Below are 23,045 nucleotides of genomic sequence, written 5' to 3'. Positions count from 1 at the left end.
TCCATTCTGATCTTGACTTGCAAGATCCCTGACAGTAGATATAAAGCCTGGGTTTCAGGAGCCAAGGGCGATGAGGAAACCTTCAGATCTTCCAGAAGCAGCTGTAACCTGCTCTGGAGATATTGGGATCTCCAAAGAGCATGAGACAGTCAGAGCAAGTGGCAAAGTGTCGTGGACTGGTGAGTGGAGAGTCCTAACACTGAACGTGCCTCTATGGTCTTGATGAAGTGAGGTGATCTGGCCTAGTGTTGCTCTCCTCTCTGATCCATCTGTCTGAGATCAAGCAGGAGGGCCTGGAGTCCCAACCACGAAACCAGAAGGATGCTTGGGAGACTGGAGGGACACCCAGGTGTCCAAGACCCTCCACACTGGCCCCATGCCCCCACCCCCAAGCTGCTGTGAGTGTTGGCTGTCAAGGGCTCACAGTTGCCCCGTGTCCAGACAATTGCCGTGGGCCACACGAAAGCCACCTAGCCTGGGAGGTAACACCACCCTCCCACCTCCCACCCCAGCAGCCTGCAGCAAAGACCGACTGTCCGGTAAGCTCAGGCTGCTATGACAAAACACCAGAGACTAGGTGACTTAAACAACATTTATTTCTCAGAGTTCTGGAAGCTGGGAAGTCCCATATCAGATTCCTGGTGAAAGCCCTCTTCCTGGCTTATAGACAGCCACCTTCTTGCTGTACCCCCATATGGTGCAGAGAGGGAAATCTGTTTCTCTTCCTCTTCTTATAAAGCCACTCGTCTTATCAGAGAACCTCACCAGTATGACTTCAGCGACCCCTAATTATCTCTGGAGGGCCCCATCTCCAAATACTGTCCCACTGGGCTAGAGCTTCAACATAGGAATGGTTGGGGTGGGGGAGGGGGAGACAGTGCAGTCCACAGCACTGACCGACCCTGACAGGCCAGCTCCCTGCAGGAGGGAGGATCAGGCCGAAGCTAGTCTTCCAGGGAGACTGTTCTCTTGCTTAGCTTTTCTTGCTCTGCCCTTGCTCCTCTTCTCCCACGAGCAGCCCCAATAAATCACTTTGAACCAAAATCTCCATCTCGGCTCTATTTTTAGAGAACTGCGGTCAGAGCATCAGGTTCTTCTACCATCAAGCAAGCAACAAGCCCACGCCCAGGACTGACTGCCCCGGGCACGGAGAAGGGGGCCACCATTACCTGCCATCGGGAGACCCAGCTGCTCACCCCCACTCTGATACTGGACAAGTTGTCCAGCCTCGCTGAGTCTTGGGCTCCTCTTCCATAGGATGGCAACAACACTGCCTCTCCACTGAATGGCCCAGTATCAAAGCGCTTGGAAAACCACAACTATGAAAACTTTGGTTTTCTCAGAACCAAACCATGCTCTCAGAATCCTGAGCATGCAGATATTCTGCCCCTAACTCTAAGGGAGTCCCAAATTGCCTCCCTTTCCCTTGTTATGGGTTGAATTTTGTCCCCCAAAGAAGATATATTCATGTCCCAACCCCAGTACCCAGGAATGTGACCTTATTTGGAAATGAGAGCTTTGTGAATGTGATTGAGTTGAGGTCATACTAGATTAGAGAAGCTATAATCCAATGACTGGTGTCCTTATAAGAAGATGAAACTTGGACACAGAGACACACAGGGAAGAATGCCATGTGATGATGAAGGCAGAGACCGGGATCCACAAGCCAAGGAACACCAAAGATTGATGGAAACTACCAGAAGCTAAGAGCGAGGCATGGAACATACTCTCCCTCAGAGCATTCCAGAGCAAACCAACTCTGCTGACACTTTCTTCTGGAGGCTAGGAGTCTGAAATGAGTTACAAAATAAATTCCTGCTATTTCAAGCTGCCCAGTTTGTGGCATTTTGGTACAGCAGGGAGATTATATACCCCCGGTTCATAGGCACATAGTGGGATTGCCAGAGAATCATCAGGTTGTGATCAAGATATGGCCGAGCAAACCTTCGAGTAAGGAGGAAGACTCTGACCTTGAATTTGAAGAGATGCTGTATTGTACCACATCAGAAAAAGACTCCCCAAGAAATGCCCATAAGAGGTAACCTAGCTAAACCACAAAGGAAATAAATAAGGTGGGGGAAGGGGGACCAAGCTAAAAAGTAACCTAGTATATCATACTAGAGAGTCTAACAGACCTAGGTGATGAAATGTGTGGCTTTCTAAGCCTACTTCCTGATGAGTAGAATGATAATACTACTAGTTAGTGCATTAGAGTTGCTCGAAATATTTAAACAAGATATTGCCTATAAGTGCTTTGCATGGTGATTGACACATTTTTTAAAAACTCCGACGTTAGCTATTGCTTTATTATTGTTTTGTTGCTAACGGTGTAAGTTCTTAGAAGCCTAACTTCTCTGTGCCTTAGCATCTTCATTCATAAATCAAGCATAACAGATATTTCACAAGGTTGTTGTGAGGATGAAAGAGATAACGTGGGAGGCTTTTTTACTGAAATATAATTGGCATATAACCCGGTGTACCTTTATGTGCAATGTGTTGATTTGACACATTTATATATTGCAATATGATTACTGCCATAGCGTCAGCTAACACCTCTATCAAATCACATAATTATTATTTTTTTTTGGTGGGAACAATGGATGGATGGACTTTGAGGGTGTTATACTAAGTAAGGCCCTGTATACAATGGGTGGGTTCCATCAATGTCGGATGCCCCCTGTAACAGACCTGAGCCAGCACAGTTCCTAGAGACGGACACTAGAGGGCAGCAGGGTCTCATTTTTGCCCCACTCCAGCTCCAGGAAGCTAAGACACTACCGCCAGGAAAACCCTCCTCTAGAACCAGTGGCTGCTTGCTTCTCTCTGGGGAACCCCCAAACATCCCGATGGGAAGAAGTCAGCCACTTGCCTTCCTTTTAGAGAAAAGAGCAATTCAATGGGATGCATATTTCCAAAGAGCCCACTGGGTATCCCGAACCTCAGTTTAAAACAAGGATTGTATTTTACAGGGATATTTTTCGACTTTTATATGGTGTAAGTGAAGCCCCTCCCTGCATAGGGCTCAACACATCAGAGATGCCGAACCAAACTGGAGCCTCAGAAGTAGACCAAGTTTTGCAAAATCAATCCCTTCTGTGATCAGTTTCCTAAGTTACCAAGTCATAAAACCTAGTTTATACTGATTCATTATAAAGTCTATGGTTTGTGTCACAAGCATTTGAGAAGAGAATTCCTCCAAAGTTTTAGTCCCGTTCTTGTCTGGTTCAGTGTCGGTTTTACGGTAGCTTTATGGCTGAGTATCTACCAGTCCAGCAAAGCCAGGTTTCCATTTTGCTGGAGCTTTGCATGTATTTCTTGAATGCTCCATTCCGGAAGCCAAAGACGCCCTGCTCCTATCTCCCCCTAGCCCTCGTGCACCCCTCCTACCAGCTGTATTATCCCTCCTTCTTATCATTACAAGATACTTCAGAAGTGCAAAAAGTATAGGGAATCCTAGAACAAGGACCCCCGTAGCCACCGTCAGGTTTAAGAAAGAAATTATTTCAAATACGCCAAAAGCCCCCAGTGACGCACACGGCATCCCCACTCCTGCCCAAGTTGTCACAATCCAGAATTTGGTGTTTGTCACCAAGACTATTCCTCCCACTGGGAAAGTCTGCGGAAGCACCAAGCATTCCTTCTTGATTACCTTAACAAAGGAAATAGAACTGCTCACTCCACACCCCGAGCAAGAGTGGGAAAGGGAGAGGGAGAGAAGAGGGAGTGAGGCCTTTCTGAGCCCCAGCCAGCGCAGGTGCCTGCAGCGGGAAGGAACTGTGATGGGGCGGGGGCGGGGGGCTTGGGGGGCAGGGTCACGCAGTCCCCTTCCCGCCCCCCCTGCCCTGCCCATCCCTCCACCAGCTTTCTCTCCCCCAACACACAGGTCGACCCGGGGAGCCGGCGCCGGAGCCCCAGCGCCACCTACCGACGACGATGAGGACTTCCCTCTCGATGTGGGCCTGGATGTAGATACGGCCGCGGCGCTCCGTGTGGTCGGTGCCGCACAGGCTGGGGACGTTCATCACGCAGCGCTTGTGCACGTTCATCATGCAGGCTGCGAGGGCGGAGAGGAGCGCGGTTCAGGCTGGGGCCCTCCAGCCTGGTCTCATCTGAAGGGCTCCTCCAACCCATTCCACCGCCCCCCACCACCACCCCACCCCCAGGTCCGGATGGACAGAGGAGGTGGGACTTGTCCGTCCTCCCTGAAGTCTGAGTCCGCACCCTGCATACCCCGAATGGCCAGTTTCAATGCCGGAGATTTGAGGGGGGCGAGGCTCATTACTCAGCAACAGACAACCGCACACCAGCCCACCCGGGACTTGGGAGAACGTGCTGTGGACCTGGACCCCCAACCCACGAGGAAGCAGAGGCCGCCACTGAGCAAATTGTACTTACTGTCACATTTCATCCCCTGGTGGATGAGTCCATACAGCAGTGACCCACAGTGGTCACAAAACGTGGGGCTGGAGTACGTGTGGATCTTAAACTTGTGTTTGCTCCGGGGGTCCTAAGGCCAAGAGAAACAAACAAAAAAGGCCAGTGTCAGTGTGGTGAGCCAAGGACTCAAAGGGCATCGAGTATCACTGGAGGACTCGCCGAGAACAGTACCTGGCCCCGGCGTTCCTCACCCCTGTTAGGGCCATCACTGTGCTCTGCGCCCAGATGTGCATTTGATAAATAGTGGTTGAAGGAGTGAATGATTCTGACAGCAGCTGACTCCCAATGCAGCCACAGCCCATTCCCTGTGCCGCCAGTCCTCCACCCGAGAGCCCGACCTACTGACTCCTGCCTGCAGCAAGGACTCCAGAGACAGCAGCTGAACAGGTCCCCTTGTTCCTACTTTTTTACCCCTTTATCCTCTGAGCATGCCTCTGGAGGGCTCTGGAGTGATCTAAAACCCGAGTCTGAGCATAAAACCTCCCTGATTAAACGCCATTTGCTAGTGCCTCATCCCCTACAGAACAGCGTTCAAAGTCCAATGAATAGCCTGCAGGTTGTGGCAGAACCTGCTGGTTTTTCCAACAATACCCATGCTTTCCTTTAGTAATAGAACCTTTGAGTTTGAGCAGAGAGCGTGGCCACCCAATTAGAGACTACATTTCCCAGCCTCCCTTGCAGCTTGGTGTGGCCATGTGACGAAGCTCTGGCCAATGGGATAGGTGTGCTTCAGGGTCCTTCCCTTTAAAAGAATGCGTCCAACCCTTCCTGGCCCCAAACAACTTGGACCCAAACCTGGAGACCTGTGCTGAAATGATAGTACTACACTACTAGCCTTGAACCTTGTCCCTTTGGGCAGACACCTGGAGAAAACCTACCTTCTGTCTTGCCTAAGTCACTATATCTGGGGGCTATTTGTTACAGCAGCTTATATGGTTCCCTAACTAACAAACATGCCCTTCATAACCTGGCAGTATAGTATAGAGGTTCAAAGTACAGATTTGAGAGCATTAACTATCTGGGTTCTTCTCAGCTGTATGACTTTGGGCAAGTTACTTAATCTCTTCATGCTTCGGTCTCCTTGTCTATAAAATGGAGGTAATGGGGGCGCCTGGGTGGCTCAGTCGGTTCAGCATCTGCCTTCAGCTCAGGTCATGATCCCAGGGTGCTGGGATCGAGTCCCACATGGGGCTCCCTGCTCGGCAGGGAGTCTGCTTCTCCCTCTACCCCTCCCCCCGCTTGTGCTCTCGCTCTCTTTCATGATCTCTCTCAAATATATAAATAAAATCTTTTAAAAAATAATAAAATAAAATAAAATGGAGGTGATGGCAATGCTACAAGCTTATTAGCCCACTGGGAAGAATAAATGGATTCATCTACGTAGAATCTTAGAACCTCCTGGCACCCCGTAAGCAGTATAAGCTCTTGCATTATTATTAAATCTCCCTTATAATCTCAACTAGTTTCCCCAAACGCACACTATGTTCTCAGTACACAGGACTTGTTCACGTCTCCAAACATGCCCCTCTGGCTCTGCATGTTGTCTTTCTCCTTCAAGAGTTGCTCTTCCATCACTGTGCTAACTACAGAGCTCCTTCTTCTCTTTCCCAAAGCCAGCCTGAAAGTTGCTTTCTCCGTGAAACAATGGACTGCAGAGGTTGAGAGCATGGACCTGGGATTCCCACCCAGGGCTGATCTGACACAACAGTCTTTGCTATATGCTACCCCTCTCTTCCCTCATTCGTTCAGCTCATCACGTGTTTACTTAAGCCTGATATTCTAGTAACAGACAGAAAATAAACAAGTGAAAATAGACACCAATAAGTAGATATTATGTTACATGCTATTAAAGTGTTGAGTGTTTTTCTTGAAATGTTCTATACATAAACTGTACTGGATTTTACTGTATGTAAAAAAGGTGAACTTTCCCTGCATGAAAACAATATCTCAATAAGCCCGACTAAAAAAATCTTCAGTCACTAAAGACTTTGGGGGCGTTCACCTTAGAGCTGAGAAGTGAGTGCCTCCAACCCTCCTCCAAGGAAACACCTGTTCATGACCGGTGTTGGCCTATAGGGGGAGCTCAGAGCTTCCCTCACTCCCTGCTCCCCTCGAAACAGGAGAGCCGATCTGGCTGGTCAGATTCCAAGGCACTGATTGGCCCCGCCTCAGTGGGTGGAGCTTGCACACGTTCGGAAAGGCGCACCTGCCATCTTTCTCTTTCTCTCCCGAAACCCCCTTGCTCCCGGGAGGCTGCTGCCTTTAGACCCCATGGTCTAGACTTGAGAGGGTTAGGGTGAGTGGCCTGGGCCAGCTCTGCTCCAAACCCTGTGGCAAGTTCTCTTTCTCTTCTTGGCTTTTGTGCTCTCTTCTGGTTCCCTGATATGTGGACCTTCTCGTATAGCCAAGAATTTGTTTTGATTATGGTTTAAATTTCCTTGGGCGTACCTAATATAGAAAAAGGGAGTCTCCAAGGGCCTCATGAGCTCAACCTTGAGATTCGGGACAAAATCCCAACTAATAATAAATGGCCTCTTTGCTGGGTTTCACTTTCCTCCACGTATACATCTCCTTGGAATATCTCAGGGAGAAGGATTTGAGCATTTCTGACTACATATGATCAAGAACCTTCTCTGCCCCATCATGTCTCTTCAACAAGAGGAGATGCCAAGTGGCACAAAGAATGGGAAGGTAAATGAAACATTTCCTGAGAGCTGCCCAGTGTCTCACGGGCACTTTCTCCAGTACTCATGATGTTCCATTTGGAAGGTGTTATTCGTTCCCATCTTAGTGACAGTGAAAAGGGCTCAGACTCGAGAGAGAGAGAGAGAGATTTTCCCCCAGGTCACCCAGCTGGCCCACTGCTGAGCTGGGATTCAGAGCTGGCTCTACCTGGCTCTGAATCTGGGATGCTCCAAGGTTCTCTCCTTTCTCTCCTGCCTCCCCAACTTCATTAATGCCTTTCTGTTCCAGTGCAGCTACAATAGCACTTCTTCCTTCCTTCCTTCCTTCCTTCATTCATTCACCCAACAAATGTTTACTGAGAGCTAGGGTCTTCCTAGGCATTGGGGATACAACTGTGAGCAAGGAGACAGAATGCCTGCTCTCATTGAATTTACATTCTTTTTTTTTTTTTTTTAAAGATTTTGTTTATTTATTTGAGAGGGAGAATGAGAGAGAGAGAGCATGAGAGGGGGGAGGGTCAGAGGGAGAAGCAGACTCCCCGCCGAGCAGGGAGCCCGATGCGGGACTCGATCCCGGGACTCCAGGATCATGACCTGAGCCGAAGGCAGTTGCTTAACCAACTGAGCCACCCAGGCGCCCTGAATTTACATTCTAATGGCAGAAAGAAACAAACAAAAAACCCCACCAATATCTTCCCCTCCCAAATCTTCTCCATCATAGCATTTAAATCACTGTATTGTAATTACATGTTTAATTTCATCTCTCCGATGCTCAGCTGCAAGCAACATAAGGGAATTTTGCTCCGGGCATATACTGTACTTGGCATATAGAAGGTGCTCAATAAATGAGCGAGAGTATTTATTGAGCATTTACTCATCCAGGAACTAATTTTCAGGGATTTACCAGGCAGGCATTAACTCATTTAATCCTCATAACATCCGTAGAAGTACATACATTACTACACCCATTTCACAGATGAGGACCGAGGGGTGCAGGGACTTGCCCCAGGCTCCCCAGCTTCGGCAAGCCCAGCATTTCGCACAGTGGCTGGTACATATGGAGAGTCTTGAGGTGTGGTAGCAGCTGGAGGGCTGTAAACATCACTGCTAATCACTCAAAGCCCGAGCCATGCATGTGCTGTTCTAGAAAATGACTTGGAGAGCACTGTGCAAGGCGAATTAGAGCCTGACAGGAGAAAGGAAGGCCGAGTGGGCACATGGCAGAGGAAAATTTGTTTCTGGTTTATTTAGAGGCTGTTGGAGGCTCCCCCTGCCAAGGCTTTCAGGAGGGCTCAAGTTGCCAGCAACCCCCCCCCCCCCCCGACCACCACCACCACCAATCCCTCAGATCACCCAGACCAATCAGGTCATCCCCTGATCACTTCTGCCCTCCTCCCTCCTGCTACCTGGGAGAGCTTGGAATAAAGCCACAGTCCCTCTGCAGGGAGCCTCATGACTCTAGGATCCTCAAGGAGAATCTTACAGGGTGCATGTTCATGCCCAGTGCCGCCTCTGAGATGGGTGGGTTTGCACTTTGAGACAGCCCACTCCCCCGGACACAGGTGACTGGTGCAGAGGTAGGCACTTGGCTCAAATGACTCACATGTTTAGTGAATGGGACACAGGCAGCCAGGAACACAGGCAGCTCCAGGGCTGATGTGGCCCTTTTTTTACAGCGGGCTCCAAGGAACAGAGAGAAACAAAGACCACAGGCCACGTGACCCGAGGGATGGAGCTCCTGGTTCCAGTCCCTCCAGGGCCTGCCGTCCTGTCCTCCAATTCCATCAGACTCTTCCCATGTCCTCTGTGTCCCATGTCCTTCAAGCTTATGCCAATCCAAGTAGGCATCTGTTACCTGCAACCAGTGATGGGCATCAAGATATTTCTAATCACTTTGGCTCAGGTACTGCTCGCTGACCAATCAGAAGGAACAGCAGGTTTAGCTATGCTGGGAGTTAACTCTGTGGTTGCCGGATCGTGGAGAGGTAGGGGGCAGGGAGCTGGCAAGGGAAGAAGTGGATGAGTGGTAGAAAGAGGAGGCTCAGAGGGCCCAGTGGCTATTTACCAATCAGTTTTAAAGTATTTCAATATTATCAGAACTGGTACAGTAATGCTGGTGCATCCAGGTTAAATATCAGCCTGGCCTTTAACCAAAACACATCCCCTTCCCAGCTTTGAAGGCTGTGGCCATTGACCAGCTCTGAGATGAGCCTGGGAATCCATGCAGCCTCTAAGTTAGAACTTTCCCCCCATCCCAGGCCACACAGACTGCATCCCCTCCAGTCCGTCTATCACCCATCCCCATCCCTGGACTGGGTCCTCCTTGATGCTCAGAGGTCACAATCTGGAGCCCAGGGGCCATTATCAACTTTGCAAACATGCTGTATTTGCTCCATATGGTACTTCTTAAAAATTCAAGCTAATTGACTACATTTAAAAATCACGAAATGTCAGATAAAAATGTAAACTTCTGGCTCCTTTGAAAAATCACAAGTTATGGCAACACTAGACACACGTCCCTGTGGGCTGAGCAGTGGTTGCCCCCTGCAGATAGGGACAAGGCTCCCGGTCCTCCTGTCCTCCGCAGTCCCTGCCACTCCCTAGAGTCTCACACCATGCTTGCTTTACCTCTCCCCGCCTGGTCCCTGTACGAATGTGGGTTTATGACCTCTCTCAGACCCCCCACCCTCTCTCCCTCCAGTCCACTGGCTGGGAACCTACCCCCATGTGAACACATCCCCTAACCTCCTGAATGAGTTCATTTGGCTCAGGGTCAAATGCGTTCAGAAATAGGTTTGAAACTACAGTATCCCCACCCCAGGATCAGCCCTTGATTTTCAGGTCCCTGGTCATCTCTTCCACCCTGGGAATCACGTTTCCACAAGATCCTGGCATGATTCCTCTCCCCGCTAGTTCACGGGGTCAAAGTTTCATCATGCTTTCCGCTAGGTGAGCCTGGATTTCTAAGTTTCCTTCCACTTTGGATCCTGCTCCCAGAGACTGCTGAATCACAAGAACAAAATAATAATGAACTATCGGACTTTTACTGCCACCACGAATCGAACACGGCCTATCTGCCAAGCATTGCGCTAAGTGTCCTGTATCACATCATTAAGTCTTCACCATGGCTGAGGGGGGAAGAGTTATTATTACCCTGGTATTCCAGATGAGCCAACTGAGGCTTAGAGAAGTAATCTATTCAAGGTCTCAAAGCAAGAACACGGGAGAGCCAGGATTGAAATCCCAAATTTGCCAGGCAGCTGAGTGGGGACACCTGCGTGTCACCTGGCTGCCTCCCTGCTCCTCAGCCTCCCCAGAGGGTCTCCCACCTGACGGCGGTTACGGATGATGGCAACCTTCATCTCAAACAAATGCAGCACCATCCTGGGACGGGCTGCTGGGGGATCCCTACCACTACCCCCAAGCCAGAGTCTTCACCATGAACACCCAACCCCCAGGCCCAAAGGACAGGCAGATCCCGGCTCAGCATCACTGGCTCATCACCTGACTCCAGGCGCAAGCAGCTAAGGAGGAAGGAAGCACAGATCAGAAACCAAAAGGAAAAAAAAAAAATCTTTAAACATCTAAGTCACAGCCTAAAATAGCCTTTCTCGGTCTGAATGGGCTGTGTGGCTTTGTTCACAGGTGGGCTGAAATTTGGCTGAGCTGAGGCAAAGCTGCAGGAAATCGGGAAACTGGATTGAAGCACGGAGGCCAAGAAAACACGCACCAACAACATCAGTCAGAGGAGGAATAAAAGCGACCTGGAAATTTGGACTGTGTCATCCCTGGAATTTACAGGCCACAAAAGCCCCTGAAGGTACATTTCCCAGGAGGCAGATGGGCCAGGTGAAATTGAAGATCCCAGTTGGAAATACCGTCAGAACACAGGGAAGGTTGCAAACAGGGGCTCCGGAGTTAACTGTGTGACCTCAGGCAAATGACTTAACCTGAGTCTCTGGTGCCTTGTGCATTTCATGGCCTGGCTTCATGGATTGGCTCCCAGCACAGTGCCCCCCACACAGGAAGTACAAACACTTGATTTCATTATCCCGAAGAGAAAAATTCATCACAGTGACATTTCCCAAATGTTGGTCTTGAGCCGTCATAATTCTGCATGTCCACATACTACCAATAATACGTCCTTGCCATTTTTCTTCAACTCAGCATGCCCTTTACGTAAATAAACCTATTTTAAAATAAAATTCTGTAAGTGTGTGAACTCGTGGGATTGATGTGCAAATTATGTTTTTTCCTAATACACCTTAAAGTGAAAGAGCCAACTCCTAAAATAAAATTTTAAAACGTGCATCCCAACCGTCTCCATTCAGAAGTTGGGGAGACACAGATACTTATCTCCCTGGTGGGCAGGCCAATTGCTAGTTGGCACTATCCATGAAAAGTACAAATGCTTCTTCCCTGGCGACCCACTTGTCCCACTCTGGGAATTTATCCTGGAGATCAACCTGCATACATAGGAAATAAAATGCGCATACGGGTTGCTCACTGAGGCATTATTTATAACAGCAAAATATTTTATTTTATTTTTTAATTTTTTTAACAGAATTTTATTTATTTGTTTATTTTTTTTAAAGATTTTATTTATTTATTCATGAGAGACAGAGAGAGAGAGAGAGGCAGAGGGAGAAGCAGGCTCCCAAGGAGCAGGGAGCCCGATGTGGGACTCGATCCCAGGACCCTAAGATCATGACCTGAGCCGAAGGCAGACGCTTAACCATCTGAGCCACCCAGGCGCCCCAACAGCAAAATATTTTAAATAAGCCAAGTGTCGTAGGTAGGGAGCTGCTTAAGTAAATCATAATGTAGCTACGCGGTGGCATTCTGCTCAGGTAGGTATACAGAACGAGTCTTCTGCACTGATACGGGAAAATCTTGAGGGCATATTTTTAAGTGAAACCGAAAAAAAAAAAAAAACCCAAGGTGCAGAAGAGTCTATGTTGCATGTTACCTTTTGTGCGAGAAAGGGAGGCGGGCTAAGAAAGTATCTGTATTCTAAAGTACTCATACCCACGTAAAGGAACTCTGGAAGGATACACTAGAAGAGAAGCTAACATTAGTATTCATCAGGGAGGCGGGAGGAAACAAAATGAACAGGGGGCAGGACTTCACACATATCTTTATATAGTTTTGATGGAAAGTAGAATATTTAAGGGTTTTTCCGGGAGCCACGAGACTGAAAAAAATCTCACAGCAGGTACCACCGCAAGCCGGGGTGACCCAACCATACCGGCTATACCCCAAACAGCAAGCAAAATACCAAAGCTTCCCAAGAGGCAAAGAAGCAGGGAAGCCTTCCTGGGGACTGTGTGGACCAAGGTTTGCGGACTGTGAAACGCAGCTCAGGTGAGAAGCTGTAAACACACGCGCGCCCCGCAGTTGAAAGGGGGAGACTGTAATTTGGTGAAGATCTCTCGTTTTGTTCCTGGAGAAGCAAGTCAATAAAGCTGATAACGCTGTGTAAGTGTTCGTGCCCGGTGACAGTTTGCTCAAGTGTTGGATACTCCCCACCTTCTTCCAACCACCGCCCCTTTGCAAATACGTAATTGTTTGATTGGAAGGCCGTGCTTCTGTTGTGTAAACTTGGGGAGAATTTTAAATAGGATTTCCTGCATTAAGAGCTGCACTGGAATCCAAGTCCATATTAGGGGTTAATTAACAGCCACATTCAAACCTAACAGCCGGGCTCTGGAAGTGATTAGCTTTTTGATTCTGGGGCAAGTTCTTTAACCCTTTTAAGTGTTCGCTCCTGTGTCTGAAAGTGGGATGATAATAATAATAATATCTAATTTCTAAATTAATGAGGGTTCAGTGAATGAATGCCTGGAAACTGCCTAGTAGTCCTTGGTAGAAATAAACATTTAATACATGCTCACTGTTACCATTAATTTTCTATCCATACCCTTTGTCTGTATTTAAATTCAAGTTTGTTTCTTTCCAAATGATTTGTAACACATTTCCTATATAATGATTAAGGATATGAATCATTTACCCCAGATATAGGCAGTAAATATTTTCCCAGTTTCTCATTTGCCTTTTAATTTTGTTGTTCTTTTTTCAACATATAATAAGGCAAGTGTGTGTGTGTGTGTGTGTATTTAAATAAAGTGCCAATTTTTTCATTTTCCTTTACAGTCTATGTCTCTGCTGTTATATTTAGAAAGTCCTTCCCAGTATTTTCTTCAACATCTTACAGTTTCACTTTCTGCACTGAAATCCTTACTTCCCTTGGAATTCATCTTAGCAGGAGCTCTGAGGAAAGACCTTCATTTTTTTTTTCTTAATGTGTAGCCAGTTGTAACAACAAACGTATGGCATGTATCTTCTTCCTGTTGACCTGAAATGCCTCTTTTATCATATCACCTCATATATCTTTTGTTCACTTTTAAATTTTCTCTTATGCTCCACTGATTTCTCTCTATCCCAGCCTCGGTTCCACACTAAACTTTAATACGTCATAGGTTTATAATAACTGAGCATCTGAAAACATGCACTTTATACCCATCCACCCTTACCCTCAGCATTACTGTCCACTTTGAAAACGTTCATGGTGATTCTCATCCACACAGATTTCCAGATTGTACTGGAAAGGCCAATCTTGGCCAACCCTACTTACTGTCCCTCTAGAAAAATGCCCACCTACAGCATCAGCCCAGTGGACAGTAGAGCATCTGACCTCAGACTTCCAGCCAATGCTGAGTGGACCAAGGTCTGGTCAGTGACGTGCAGTTTATGAAGGAAGAACTGGGCCAATCAGAATTTAGAACAAGGGACAGCGCAGCATTGGGAGCTGGAGCTGAGCGAAGGCGGTGGGTGGGTAAGGTGGGTGATGTCAAGTCAGGGCTAGCAGGGGACAAAAGGGGGGTGGGGGGTTGAATTCACAAGTAATTTGAGTCCTTCATGTCCTTCCAGAAAACTTGTTTTTTCTAAACTTTTCTTCATCGCCATTAACCTAGTCTGCCTTTCCAGGGTTTACATGTTATTTCAACAAACGATCTCAATTCATTAGCTACGTCAGTGGTTCTTAACCTGATGAGGCCGGCCACCGTCCACAGCAAGCATGCCAATCTCTCGCAGGGATGTATTTCCAGGCTTCGGGGTGAGACTCACAGCTGCGGGGAGCCACGATTTTCCGGCGGCGTTGCATCGCTCAGATTGCCACAGAACGTTGGCAAGAAGCTCAGAACTAGCGAAACTTGGCCCAGCTCTCCTGGTGGTAGCCACGGGCTGGACGTGAGTCCTGGCCAGGCCCTTCGAGTGGGGCATATAAGTCTGCGAGTCCCCACGGTCCCCACTCACTACTCGCTGGCCCCTGCCGGCACCTGAATCACTCCTGCCAATCCCAAGACAGCCGCGGGAGACCATATGAAACGGCAGCTACACACACGCGTGGGGCTTCAGAGAGAAACGGAGATCCACCCTCGGGTAGAAGAGGGCGTCCTCATTCTCACAGTGAACAGGAGTCGCCTTCCTTCCTCTGGAAGGCTTTGTGCACTTGCACGCCAACTCCAACCCTAAGGGGCTTCAAGACATCAAGTGTGCAACGGGCAGATTCAGCTCCAACTTGGTACCTGAGTCAGCAGAGCATGAGAAGCCCCACCCCTCCAAGCAGGTGAGGGATTCCGTCTGCCAGGAAGAGGTGATTTCGTAAGGTGTTTAAAGGGTGAGGCTCCAGGTCCGGTTGCCTGGATTCAAAAGCCAGCTCTACCACCACCTGTCTGTGCCCTTGGCCGTGTTGCTCAAAGGCTCCATACTTCGTGTTAACTCGGGATAATGATGATATTTATTTTCCGGGGATGGTCATGGGGTTTGAATTACCTAAAACCTTTAAAAGAGTTGCCTGACACACAGCAGGCACTCAATAAATATCAGCTGTTATTGTTAATTATTCATTATTGCCAGCCAGGGCATCCCTATGTCGACTGAGTTGTGACTTGTCCCAGGAAACCCCACAGACATTCCCACCTCTTGAACTTCGATCTGGGTTTCCTGCACCGATTCCTTCCTCTCAGGCAAGAAGCCATTCATTTATTTATCCATTTATTCACCAAATATTGGTTGAGTGTATCAGGGGCTGGACGAGCAGAATCGGACTCAGGGTCTGCCGTCACGGGCTCCCGGCCTCGTTCCGAGGAGATTGGTAAAAGAAGCACAAACAAATGTACATTTCGGACTGCCTCAGAGAAGCTCGCGGTGCTTCCAGAGTTTTAGTGAGGGGCTCAGAGCTGGGCAGACAGGTCTGGGAGGCTTCCCTGAGAAGTGAAGTGTGAGCTAGGATCTGAAACCTGGACAGAAGGCACCCGGCTGGGACTCTGCCCCTGCCCCAGGGGGCGCTAGTCCACTGCATGGGGTCCCGCTTCAACCCAGGTAGACACCTGGCCGACACCACCCCACTGCCACCTGCCTGGCTGCCAGCTCTGCCTTAGCCTCCATTCCCTGTCCCCAGCTCGGACCCCTCAGCCATGAGACCCCAGCCCCTGTGGGAGGGAATTTAGTAGAGAGCTCATGAGTCAGAGTCTAAAGCTAGAGTCTGAATTCAATCCCAACTCTTACTTCCCAGCCTTGAGCAAGTTACTTATGCTATAAGATCCTTGACCTTCCCACCTGTAGAATGGAGCCAAGTCTCTGTCATGTGGAGAGACACTACATCAGAGCAGTATGCACTGCACGGCAAGGCTGCCTGACATCGAATCTCGACTCGACAACATCCTCGCTGTGTGACTTCGGGCAGGTTACCTAACCTCTCTGTGCTGCAGTAGCCTCATCTTGAAAGTGGAAATGATGACAAGAGCTCTGCATTCTCACGAAAAGTTAAGGAGTTAATATTTGTAAGAGAGTGCTCAGTAAATACCATGTAAGTGTCTGTCTAATATAATAAAGGAAAGTTCCTGCTTTCTAGGTTTGTGAGGATTAATGAAGTCCTGATTATATGTTGTGCTGTAGCACAGTGTCTGGACCCCATAAATGTGAACTTAAAATGAAAACTCCATCTGTGACCTTGGGCAAGTCACTGCATGCTCTGGTCTCAGTTCCCCCTTCAGAAAACGATGGGGGGGCGCCTGAGTGGCTCAGTTGGTTAAGCAACTGCCTTCGGCTCAGGTCATGATCCTGGAGTCCCGGGATCGAGTCCCGCATCGGGCTCCCTGCTCAGCAGGGAGTCTGCTTCTCCTTCTCCCGCTCCCCCCTCTTGTGCTCTCTCTCTCTCTCAAATAAATAGATAAAATCTTAAAAAAAAAAAAAAAGAAAACGATGGGGTTAACAGGGCATTCCCCAGGGGGCCTTCAGTTCTGACACTTCAGGGTCCAGGCTCTTTGGAGAGTTTGCCCCGCCTCTTCCTGCAGAGGTCGTCATGTGAATTCATTGCTCAGAGCGTACAGACGTCTTTCAGGGACCAGTCACACTGCCACAGATCACAGCCTGGCAGTATGAATAAATCCTCGTCACCCACAACACACGCACATGCCTCCTTGCCCCTCGCCACCCCTCCTCCCCCAACGGTGCCATGAGTCCACAGAGGAAGAAGCACCCCTCTCTCTCCCTGCTGAGTGAGGGTCGCCCCAAAGCAAGACTGGGACACAGCGTCACTCAACTTGCCAAGACACCGTCAGTTTGATTTCTGGGTGTAGCACGCGGTGCCCAGCTTCCTGACAGCTCCCTCTGCCCCAGAAGCCTCGGGGTGCCCAAGCCTGCATTTCGGAGGAGGAGAAAGGACCTTCATGCAGAAGGACATGAGGGAGGCTGCTGAGGCCAATGCCTGCTGGGCCACCATCAGCACCTGGGACTCCGGGCACCACAAGACCATAGAGAGTCTTACCCTAATGATCTGCTCCACAGTTATGGAAGCTGTGATGTGCCCAGCATGTGCCCACCCATGTTATTTAAAAAAAAAAAATCACAAGGAAGAGAAAGTACATTTACGGTACTGAACCACAAAAAATCCATGCGTAAGTGTTCATGCAGTTCAAACCCATGTTGTTCAATGGTCAACGGTATTAGTATGAGAGTAACAGCTAACATATGCTAGGCACCGTCCTAAGGACTTTACATATAATTAACACACCTGACCCTCACTGATCATGTGAAAAAGGTTTATTATTATCCCCATTCTACTGGGGAGAACACTGAGACACAGAGATGTTAAGTCACTGGCCCAAGGTCACACAGCTAGTGATTTGGATGCAGAATCTGGGCTCTTTGTCACCAGGTAAGTAAATGTAAAGTCACCCTGTGATATGTGACAGCAAGGAGAGGTATGTGGTGCTCTAGGAGTAAAAAATCGGGGGAACTGACCTGGTCGGGGAGGTCAGGGAGGGCTTCCCTAAGGAGGTGACGCTTGAGCTGTGGTCTGGAGGATAAGTTTCAAGTCAACCAGGGTTCTTAACCTTGGATGCACAGTAAAGTCAATTGGGAGGCTTTGAATCCATCAGAGATTCTGAGTGGTTTGTCTGGGATGGGCCCAGGCACCAGTATGGGGTTCTACAACTCCGCAGATGAATGAGAGGCGCAACCAGGATGGAGCCTCACTGAACTCGGGAGAAGAAGAGAGATACGAGTCCAGCACAGAAGCAGCATCTGAGTAGGGTGACCCTACAGTTTCTCTTCCAAAGGGGACTCTGTGAGAATGACAAGAATAACAGGCACACAAACCCTTTGGGATTTCAATGCAACAGAACAAGCGGGTCTGTGTATGGGCCAGCATGGCAAAGGAAGAGAGATGTTTGACAACCCTGCTTAGCAGCCACGTCCCACTATCAGCTTTGCCCCAAGAACAGTTGGAAGCCACCGACATGTTTCCAACAAGGACGATGACATGATCGCATCTGGTTTTTGGAAAGACGACTCAGTGTGGAGGTGACAGAGAGGAAATCAGAACAAGAGGCTACTGGTCCAGGGAGGGGGGATGGAGCCTGGGCTGAGGTCCTGTCTCTGGGGATGGAGAAGAGCAGCTGGCAGCATATCGCGCTGGGTGAGAGCAGGCTCAAGAGCCAGACCAAGTTCAAGTTCAGACTCAGCTTTGTATTAGTCCCGTGACCTGGCAAGTCAGCTAACTTCTCTGTAGGATGGGCACAGAAAGAGGATCTTTCTCATGGGTGACGTTTCAATGAGTTCATGCATATAAATCACTTAGAACAGTGGTTGGCATAGGAAAGACATTATATAAATGTTAGCTATAAATACTAGCCAGGGGCTGACAATGGAGAGAACAGGCGGGTAAGGGAAGTCCAGGAACACAGAAGAAGAAGCCCCAGGAAGGGACCATTGCTCAGCAGGATTCTGGAAAATCACAGCTGAAGGGTGGAGAAGAACAAAGACAGACAGTTGCATGAGGAAGGGCTGAGGTGCAGAATTACGGAGCAGAGCCTGGACAGCAAAGCCAGGATTGAAAGCAAAATCGGGTCCAAGATTCTGAGTCAAGCACTTACATAATATGCCAGGCGCTGTGTTAAGCTTTTTGCATACATTACCTTATTTAATACTCACAACTTGTTTGATACAACAGGAAGTAGGCACATTACCATCCTCATCTTGAAAATGTAGAAACAGGGGCACAGCCAGAGTAAGTTACTTATCCACAGTCACAGGGCTAGTACGTAGCAAAGCTGAGCTTTGAACCGAGGCAGGCCGGCTCCAGAGTTCACACTCTTTTTTTTTTTTTTTAAGATTTATTTATTTATTTGAGAGAGAGAGAGAGCATGAGCAGGAGGAGCAGAGGGAGAGGGAGAGAGAATCTCAAGCCAACTCCCCGCTGAGCACGGAGCCTGAGGAGAGGTTCGACCCTGAGATCATGACCTGAGCCAAAACCAAGAGTCGGACGCTTAACCGACGGAGCCCCAGAGTCCACACTCTTAACATGCAAGACACAACTTGAGCCTGAATGTTTCACTCTGCCCTCACTCCCAAACTACCACTAAAAATGCAAGCCCCCCAAAAATGTTTAAAAATAGAAGAACCCATTTCAGCCCAGAAATCAGGGGAAGGTGCTGAGTAAATGCCAAAAACTCTCCAAATGTTTATCACTATGTGGAAACGGTGAGACTTGAACTGGCCTGGTTCTCCCAATTCAGAAGAATTAGAATAGCAAGGCCTGATGATGAGGGTCGCTGATCAAACACAGGAAGCCAAGGTGAGTCCTGGAAGGCATCTATGCAAGCCCCTGGCAGCAGAGGCACCTGATAATTATGCAGAGCGATAAATGATCCCCTCCCAAAGCCTTCAGGAGAGGTATGGGAGGGACTGCCAGAGCCCCGGCCCATCCCACTGGACTTGGAGATTGCTAGAACATAAGAGGGCAGTACGGGCAGCTGCTTCCCTAGGGGGCAGGGTCCAGAGACAGAGCGAAAGGGATGCCCTAGCCAATTTAAAGCTCCACCCAGCCACCAGGGTCAAGGGACCTCTGCATACTTTTAAGGCTCTCTGCCTTCGACTGCTGCTCCCTCCCCATACTCCTCAAAGAAGGCTCAATTGACCAAATCCACATTTTCTCTTCTCCCTTTAGAAGGAGGGTGGGAGAGACCTTCCACGGACAGTTCCCACCTACAAATGTAGAGGTTTTAACTGGTGATGCACAGCATGAACCCAGTCCCAAAAATGTGCTTAAAATACACTGCAGTTGTCATTCTCAGGTTATCTGTCAACATCTAAATTTAGGAGATTCAGACTTCTCTTGAAAAAATGAAAAAATCTGGACTTTTAAAAAGCAGGAATTAAAAAAAAAAAAACTGGAGCGGGGTAGAGGCTTCTCCTTCCAGACGGGGTGCACACACACCAGATGAACACTCGCTGTTATCACACATTCGATTAATTTACTTATCTGCCAGCCCCCCACCCCCCGCTGGCTTTGAAGTTGGAAATCCTGATAAATGGAATGGAATGCATCCTTCCAAAGTCATGTGGGCCACAAACAAAACACTGAGGAAAGTAGAGGAGAAAGGAAAGAGAGGGTCTACTGGATAATTCTTTTTTTTTTTTTTAAAGATTTTATTTATTTATTTGACAGAGAAAAAGAGCAGAAGTAGGCAGAGTGGCAGGCAGAGGGAGAGGGAGAGGCAGGCTCTCTGCTGAGCAGGGAGCCAGATGTGGGGCTCGATCCAGGACCCCAGGATCATGACCTGAGCCGAAGGCAACCGCTTAACCAACTGAGCCACCCAGGCGCCCCAGTCTACTGGATAATTCTATTTGTACAGACTTCAAAAGAAGGCACACCGTTTTCCACAGCACCTGCACCATTTTGCATCCCACCAACAGTGTGCGAGACCTCCTATTTCTCCACATCTTCGCCGACATGTGTTGTCTTTTGGGTTTGTTTTGATAACAGCGATCCCAACAGGTGTGAGGTGGCATCTCATTGTGGGTTTGATTCACATTTCCTGACCATGACTGACGTTGACCATTTTTTTTCATGTACCTGTTGGCCATTTGTAGGTCTTCTCTGGAGAAATGTCTATTCAGGTCCTTAGCCCACTTGGAGGGTCCTCAAAAAATTAAAAACAGATCCACCATACGATCCAGCAGTCCTACTTCTGGGTCTTAATCCAAAAGAAATGAAATCAGGATCTCAAAGGGGTATCTGCACACTATGTTCACTACAGCACTATTCACAATAGCCAAGATGTGGAAGCAGCCTAAATGTCCAACAACAGATGGCTGAATAAAGACAATGTGGTATATACATGCAATGGAATATTATTCAGGCTTTCAAAAAGAAGGAAATACTGCCATGTGGGGCATGGATGAACTGCGAGGACGTGATGTCAATGAACTAAGCCAGACACGGAAAGACAAATACTGCCTAATTCCACTCAGATGAGATGTCTAAAACAGTCAAACTCACAGAATCAAAGACTGGAATGGTGTCTGACAGATGCTGGGGAGAGGGGGGAAAGGGGGAGTTACCAATCGATGGGCATCAAGTTTCAGTTAAACAATATGAGTAAACTCTAGCTACACAATATTTTGCCTGTGGTCAACAGTACTGTATTGTGCTCTTAAAAGTGTCTTGCTGGGGCGGGGGGCGGAGGGGGGGAGGGAGGCCTGCGTGGCGCAGTCGGCTGAGCATCTAACTCCTGGTTTCAGCTCAGGTCATGATCTCAGCGTCATGAGATCAAGCCCCATGTTGGGCTCTGTGCTCAGTGCAGGGTCTGCTTGGGATTCTCTCCCTCTCCCTTCCCCCACGCCCCCCCCCCCGCCGCTTATGTGCTCTTCCTCTCTGTAAATAAATAAATAAATAATAAAATCTTTTATTTAAGTGTGTTAAGAGGGTAGATCTTATGTTAAATGTTCTTTCTGAAATATAATGAAATGAAATAAAATAAAGTAAAATGACAATAAATAGTTCAATGGGGAAAAAAAAAAAAGCCAGCAAACTACTGCTGGCCTGGGTTGCTGGTCTTATGGAAGGGGTTGGAGGTGGGGGAAGTGGACAGGGACCCAGAAGGGCTTCTGGTTCCAGGGACATGTTTGCTGTGTGGGAATTCATCAAGATGGACACTTTTCATGCCCCATAAACAGTTTTCAAAAACCATGTGACCCTTGCAGACTAAAACCAGCACCCTTAATTCCAAATTCTAAATCCCTAAAGAGAGAATCTGATCGGTCCAGCTTGGGACAGATGTCCACATGCATATGGGCCCCCAAACGGGGCCAAGGCTATAGCATCCCCAAGCTTCGGGGGGTGCATTCTCTGGAAAGGCAGTTCTCAGAGAAGAGGGTTGTCTGCTTCAGTGAGATTTGTCCAGGTGGACAGGGCTGCAGTTATGAGGTAGCTGGAGGTACTGAGTAAGAACACGGCCCTGGGAGCCAGGCTGCCTGGGTTCAAATCCTGGCTCTACCACTCACTAGTCTTGTGACCTGGGGCAAGTCACTTAGTCTCTAAGGGCCCCAGTTTCCTCATCTGTAAAATGGGGATGACAGCAATGGGATTTCTAGAGTGTGAGGAAGAATAAAGAGTTATTCTATGTAAAGTGCTTAAAACAGAATTATACCTATGAATGCTGGCCCTTGGATGTTACTACATTTTAAAAATACTGTATTGAGGGGCGCCTTGCTGGCTCAGTCAGAAGAGCATGCGACTCTTGATCCCAGGATCGTGAGTTCGAGCCTCATGTTGGGTGTAGAGGTTACAAAAAAAAAAAAAATTTTTTAAAGAAACTTAAAAAAAATAAAATTAAAATACTGCATTTAGAAATCCTAGAATTCGGGGCGCCTGGGTGGCTCAGTCGTTAAGCGTCTGCCTTCGGCTCAGGTCATGATCCCAGGGTCCTGGGATCGAGCCCCGCATCGGGCTCCCTGCTCGGCGGGAAGCCTGTTTCTCCCTCTCCCACTCCCCCTGCCTGTGTTCCCTCTCTCGCTATGTCTCTCTCTGTCAAATAAATAAAATCTTAAAAAAAAAAAAAAAAAAAAAGAAATCCTAGAATTCCAGGCCACTGGAGGTAGGGGGAGCCATTGTGAATACAAAAAGTTAAGAGACAGTAGGAAGACTAGAAATGAGGTCTTTTGACGCCGGGACCTGTGCCTTTCACATCCCTGCCGGCTGCCTCTCTCCAGAGTCATCTACCTTTTGATTTCTCTGCTTCCCCCAAGCCCGCAGCCTCCACGAGCTAAATCTCTGGGAAACTGCCTTTATCAGGCTCTGAGGCCAATCTGCCCCCAACTAAGAGAAGCTAAAATAATTCATAAGACGGGACATCTGCACCTCATTCAAATCACGGCAGCCCTGCCCTTTTCTGCACAGGAGAAAGAGCTCGTTTCTGTTCTCGGGACGCCATGCATCACGGGTTTGCTTCTTCCTCCACAGCATGAAGTGCTGTGTCTTTATGAGAGTGAGACACAAAGGGTTATTGAGAAGCAATTCTTTCTGCCCTCTCCACGCTACTTCTGCAGGCACTCGCCCAACGGGAGCCCAGGGAT

The 23,045-nt window shown here is 48.3% G+C and overlaps 1 protein-coding gene across 1 annotated transcript in view; it reads right to left on the bottom strand.

The window, feature by feature from the left end:
- Positions 1–23,045, bottom strand: part of PRKCB (protein kinase C beta) — a 190,029-nt gene that overhangs the window by 146,103 nt on the left and 20,881 nt on the right. Inside the window, exons 3-4 of the mRNA XM_021686834.1 lie at positions 4,396–4,507; positions 3,926–4,054 (exon numbers count right to left, since the gene is read on the bottom strand). Of these exons, the coding sequence (XP_021542509.1) occupies positions 3,926–4,054; positions 4,396–4,507 (241 nt within the window). The remainder of the gene's footprint in view (positions 1–3,925; positions 4,055–4,395; positions 4,508–23,045) is intronic.

This window comes from Neomonachus schauinslandi, chromosome 5, assembly GCF_002201575.2.
Source record: "Neomonachus schauinslandi chromosome 5, ASM220157v2, whole genome shotgun sequence".
NCBI lineage: Eukaryota > Metazoa > Chordata > Mammalia > Carnivora > Phocidae > Neomonachus > Neomonachus schauinslandi.
Note: the sequence above shows the minus strand (reverse complement) of the source record. Positions and strands in the feature narration are given on the sequence as shown.